The 6,000-nt window shown below is 43.0% G+C and overlaps 1 protein-coding gene and 1 long non-coding RNA gene across 2 annotated transcripts in view; one reads left to right on the top strand and one right to left on the bottom strand.

Annotated features, from left to right (window-relative positions):
- Nucleotides 1-1,435: 1,435 nt before the first annotated feature.
- Nucleotides 1,436-4,957, bottom strand: LOC116353644 (uncharacterized). Its single transcript, XR_004203175.1, has 2 exons — nt 4,850-4,957; nt 1,436-3,355 (listed from the first exon to the last, which is right to left on the bottom strand). It is a non-coding gene; the product is annotated as an uncharacterized LOC116353644 (long non-coding RNA).
- Nucleotides 4,170-6,000, top strand: part of LOC109905795 (protein C-ets-1) — a 46,864-nt gene continuing 45,033 nt past the window's right edge. Inside the window, exons 1-2 of the mRNA XM_020503400.2 lie at nt 4,170-4,280; nt 5,533-5,627. Of these exons, the coding sequence (XP_020358989.1) occupies nt 5,559-5,627 (69 nt within the window). The 5' untranslated portion in view covers nt 4,170-4,280; nt 5,533-5,558. The remainder of the gene's footprint in view (nt 4,281-5,532; nt 5,628-6,000) is intronic.

Raw genomic sequence — 6,000 nt, 5'->3', positions numbered from 1 at the left:
TGCTGCAGAGGAAAAGTTCATTGGAGTTACCAGCTTCAGAAATTGCAGCCCAAATAAATGCTTAACAGAGTTCAAGTAACAGACACATCTCAACCTCATCTGTTCAGAGGAAACTGCGTGAATCAGGCCTTCATGGTCGAATTGCTGCAAAGAAACCACTACTGAAGGACACCAATAAGAAGAAGACACTTGCTTGGGCTAAGAAACACGAGCAAAGGACATTAGAGCGGTAGAAATCTGTCCTTTGGTCTGATGAGTCCAAATGTGAGATTTTTGGTTCCAACCGCCGTGTCTTTGTGAGATGCAGAGTAGGTGAACGGATGATTTCTGCATGTGTGGTTCCCACCATGAAGCCCGGAGGGGGAGGTGTGATGGTGTGGGGCTAGTTTGCTGGTGACACTGTCTGTGATTTATTTTGAGTTCAAGGCACACTTAACCAGCATGGCTACCTCAGCATTCTGCAGCAATACACCATCCCCTCTGGTTTGCGCTTAATGGGACAATCATTTGTTTTTCAACAGGACAATGACCCAAAACACCTCCAGGCAGTGTAAGGGCTATTTGACCAAGAAGGAGAGTGATGGAGTGCTGCATCAGATGACCTGGCCTCCACAATCACCCGACCTCAAGCCAATTGAGATGAATTGGGATGAGTTGGACTGCAGAGTGAAGAAAAAGCAGCCAACAAGTGCTCAGCATATGTGGGAACTCCTTCAAGACTGTTGGAAAAGCATTGCAGGTGAAGCTGGTTGATTGAATGCCAAGACCCTGCAAAGCTGTCATCAAGGCAAAGGGTGGCTACTTTGAAGAATCTAGCATCTAAAATGTATTTTGATTTGTTTAACACTATTTTGGTATGATTCCATACGTGTTATTTCATAGTTTTGATGTCTTCACTATTATTCTACAATGTAGAAAATAGTAAAAATAAAGAAAAACTCTTGAATGAGTAGGTGTCCAAACCTCTATATGGGAATATGGTAGGGTTAGGGGAGTATAAAAGTAAACTTAACAAGGTTAGGGGAGTATAAAAACGCTAACCCTACCATATTCCCATATACTCCCCTAACCCTACTATATTCCCCTAACCCTACCACCCTAATTGGAGTAAGTTAATGGACAACAACACTTAGGATTTTACTTCCAGGTTACATACTCTCTTTACATTTTGCGGACATGTATACTTTACAATAGTTATCTTTTGTTTGTTTTGAATCCCATCCAGCTACCCACAACCCCTTCCATATATCTCTGAAGACCATCCAGTTTTGATTTCTATTTGCCATATATTTTTAACTGTTCTGTTTCACAAAAGCTCTGAACCTATATACATTTTACTGATACAGTATATTTTAGTCCCACCCTTCAGCACCACTCAACTCTCCCATTATAAGGGCACAAGGCGAGACACAGATGCAGACACAGGACGCAGATGGTTAGAGTATTTGTAGTTTATTTATAATCCAAAAAGAGTAGGCAAGAGAATGGTTGTGGACAGGAAAAAGGTCAAAACCAGAGTCTGAGTCCAAGAGGTAAAGAGTGGCAGACAGGCTGGATGTCAGAGCAGGCAGAAGGGTCAGGCAGGCAGGTACGAAGTCCAGAACAAACAGGCAAGGGTCAAAACCGGGAAGACTAGAAAAAGATAATAGAAAACAGGAGCACAGGAAAACACACTGGTTGACTTTAAAAATAACAAGACGAACTGGCACAGAAAGACAGGAAACACTGGGATAAATACACTGGGGAAAATAAGCGACACCTGGAGGAGATGGAGACAACCACAAGAACAGGTGAAACAGATCAGAGCGTGACACCCATCTAACTTTGAAAACCATCCAGGTTTGATTTCTATTTGCCATAACAATATTCTTACTGATTTACTCATGTTCTACTGGCTCATCTGGAGAGCACTGATCTTACTTTTCACTTCAGTTTAAACACAATAGTTCACCCAAAATCTTAGTTTGTTAGATGTTTTTATACTTCAATAGTGTTCCAACTTTACCATGCCAATCCTGTGCCAGTTCACTGAGGACTGAGACCTGCAGAACTCTCCTGATGCCTATAGACAACAGATGGTGTGGAAATGGGTTCAGTTTGACTTCAAACCACGTTTGAGGTATGAAAATGTCTGCCAAACTTTGGGTGAACTATTCCTTTAATACCCAGAAGGGTCTGTCTGATGGCCTAGTGACTAACAGTAGGGTAGACTTGGGCTTCATGCAGAAGAAGACGTTGCTAACCATGAAGCAAAAAAGCAAACAGCCATCTCAAAGTAAAACATAGTGAAATAAATAACCAGAGTACATGCAACTGTAGTTTCACTAAGACAAAAAACAGGATGGAAAAAATGAACGTCAAGTAACACCATGACTTTGGTGAAAGGTACAGTTGGCAATAAAAAAAGTTCCTACTCTTTGAATTATGGGGCTTACTGGTGGTGATGGCATGGTGTTCACTGTCTGTTTAATGTAAAGCATGAATGCAGTTGAGCCAGAGAGAGAAGGAAAGATTGAGAGAGAGTGACTGAGCGTAAAAAGGTGGCACAACAATGGCATGAGGTTAAGTGATGAGAGCTGCTTCATGTGGAGCAGAAGTGTATTGGGGCCTCCCCTTTGAACTCCCAATGCCGATAATTGAAACAGCATTGAGGGGGCATTAGAATAGATCTGGATCGCATTCCTGCCCCTTTATTCAATTTAGCTCATCAGAGGGGCGAGCCCGATCTCCTCTTTTCGCATGGCAATTACTCATCCCCTCCCCTTTTTGCCCCCGACGTGTTGTCCATCTGTGCCCTGAGGGGGCCAGGGGAGAACGTCAGAGCTTCAAACGGGGTGCTGAGAAAGCGCAGATCACGCGCCCCATCCCAGCTTGCCACTGGGCTCCTCATCTACAGCACTCCTTCACGCCTCTCACCTTGGACTTGAACAAGATGTACTTTAAAGAGGCGGCATCTGCCAGGGGCTTGGTACTTTATCATTAAAACAAATGTTCTACCAGGGTCAGGAGAACATCACAGAGTCACAGGGTGTTTCAGATGAGTCGCAAGTGTTGAGCTGATAAATCCCTGCTTTTCGCATTTCACCATCATGTTTTCCAGTAGAATGCTTTTTACAGATAGAAAAATACTTATAGTGCAGTTAATAACCAAATGAATAGATACATATCATGTTGTTTCCTGTGTATCACAGCACCCTATCAGATACAGAGGGCTTGTAGACTTCCCAGCATGTGGAATCACCTCTTCTCATTTTGCAGACTACTGGCTGAGGTTTCCGTCAAGTCTCTAATCAGCGTCACACACGCATGGCCTGGGACGGGGCTGAACGGCGATGGGGCACCAGCCACTAGAGAGCTGTGGAGGGGGCAAATAGATGACAAATATTCAGGAACCAGATGCCTCTCAAAGGTATCCTTTAAAAAAAAATTAAAAAATTTACTAGGCAAGTCAGTTAAGAACAAATTCTTATTTTCAATGACGGCATAGGAACAGTGGGTTAACTGCCTGTTCAAGGGCAGAACGACAGATTTTGTACCTTGTCAGCTCGGGGATTTGAACGTGCAACCTTTCGGTTACTAGTCCAATGCTCTAACCACTAGGCTACACTGCCACCTTTATAGACCTGGAGGCAGCCATGAGCCGCAACTACATGTGCTGTTTGAGACACCTTGGTGGTGGCACACTGTTGATGAGCACATGCCTTCTGACACCAGGCAGGATAGAAAGGGCAACTGACTGACCTAACAACTGACTGACCACTCCCTAGGTCTCACCCTTTCCTGACACTTCACTAATGTGATACTGTGTGGCCTGTGTGCCAATAATTGGGGACTTTTTCCAGGCCACCCAGGAAGCCTATCCATTGTCACCAAGTACCAACTACACCTGCAAAACCAAGCGAGATGATCATATCATTGGCTTGATGGTAAGAATTCAAGATGACACTGAAAAAAGTCTATATGATTGACAAACCTGCATAGGACTGATGGTGAAAACCCAGATGTGTCACTAAACAATAACACGTTTTTCTATTTGGAGTAACAGTTCGGGTACTCAGCGATTGTGTGGAAAACCCCAAAGGGAATTTGAGTGGGTCTCGGTATGATTCGAGGGTGGGACTTAAATCCGGCAAGTGCATATTCCTTCCTCCTTGGATTCACTATAAGCCCAGGTACAGCATCAGTGCATTGAGTCTGTCTACAGCTGAACTGTGACAGCCAACTAGCCTACAGAGCGCACCACTCAACCAACCTGCAGGAAGTTTCACTCACAACACACGGTAAATTTATACTCTTACCAATTTTACAAATCCAGTAGATATATGTTGGTAGAAAATAATATTGTTTACATATAAATAGGAGAAACAACAGGAGTGTGATGTGTCTGTCGGGTTGTAAAGCTTGCTTTGAAGTGCAGTCGTGCTTCCCGAGAGGAATGCTGTTGGAGCGTGAATGAACTGTGCAATCTGGTGCATTTTGAACTAAACGGAGAAGACCGCGTTTATTTGATCAAACCTACGTAAAAATAGTTTTGAAAAAAAAGTTAATTACAGCTTAATAATATTTGTGGTATATCTGCATTCATATGCAATAGCATATCACGTGCGTATCTGTTTGGATTATCTGCTGTGTTATATATATATGTTTATATAAAATGTTTTACCTCACAATACACCTTGAATTGATTGCTAACTATTGGTGTCCTAATGTAATTTTGTGACTTTGGCTGCAGAGATTTATGATACATATTTTCCTCTTGTAGTCAATTACAATAGTTATCGCTTGACAATGATAAACTATTTGTGATGTGTGGTAAATAAGGCATACATTCGAGGCCACTTGTCCCTACCCACGTTGTCTGTCAGCTCCCCTGGAAACGCTCTCCTCTCAGCTGGGTTCCTGTTCCCCGTCTGTTGATGTTTCTACTAGTAAACACATGATAATGAGATGCCCAAAGTGAGTAGGAGGAAAGGAAGGAGAGTGGGAGGGAGGGACAGAGGAGGAGGAGGAGAGCACTAGGGAGGTAAAGAAGGGGGGATCAGGCAAAGAATTATCTATCAACGCTGGAGATAGTGTGACTTAACATGTTCAGCCCTGAATATTGAAAAAGCTGCCTCATATAAATGTCCAAATATGGAGACACACTAGCAACTGAATTCATTAAAATCTTGACTGGGATGTTGTCAGCTAGAATTTAGTACTGTTATTGCATTGTTGTCCATGCTAATTTATTATTATTTTTTTTGACCATGCAAAGAGGAGGAAATTATGAAGTTGTTATTCATTAAAGATCCTCTATTTCTAAACGCATTTCCATCAAGTGATTAGGTCATTTAAAGTCAACATTGCAAAAAGGAAGAATTATCGCAATGTTGTTTGGGATGTCTGCATTAGATGTTACACAGGGCAGTGTGGGTGGTGCCACTCTGTAGAACTGTGGTGACAGCTTATTGTAGTCACACACACAGTGTAAACAGTGTGTGATTGATAGGGGCCCCGCCTCGGCTGTTTGTATGCTGATCCCTTCCACAGGCCTGCTGCTCCATCCAGACCCCAGGATGAGTTACTACATGGATCCAGTTTCCTCCTACTCGACCCTTCACCCCTGTGACCGTCTGGGCGCGATGGTAAGACCCCCGACCACCATAAATCACACTCCTGTTACAGCCTGCGGACGGGCTAGCTACCTACCACATGCCACGGTTAGGAGGAGTATGCAAGTGTGTGTTAGCAATGCACCTCTGGATTCCATCAACCTTCTGCAACACTGGAGCGTTGTTAAGTTTACTATAAAAAATCTGCACATTATTTGTCGTTAAAAAAATGCTACTATCAGTTATTCATTCTAGACCACTATGGACCAGAGGTGAATGTAAGGTTAACATTGTCTTGGGAGTCTGGAGTGGAATAAGAGATGGACGACGAAGACCAAGGTCTGAAACCAATAGTTTCAATCAACTCTGCTCTGCAAAACAATTATTACCTCCTAACCATATCGGC

Source organism: Oncorhynchus kisutch, linkage group LG15 (genome assembly GCF_002021735.2).
Source record: "Oncorhynchus kisutch isolate 150728-3 linkage group LG15, Okis_V2, whole genome shotgun sequence".
NCBI lineage: Eukaryota > Metazoa > Chordata > Actinopteri > Salmoniformes > Salmonidae > Oncorhynchus > Oncorhynchus kisutch.
Note: the sequence above shows the minus strand (reverse complement) of the source record. Positions and strands in the feature narration are given on the sequence as shown.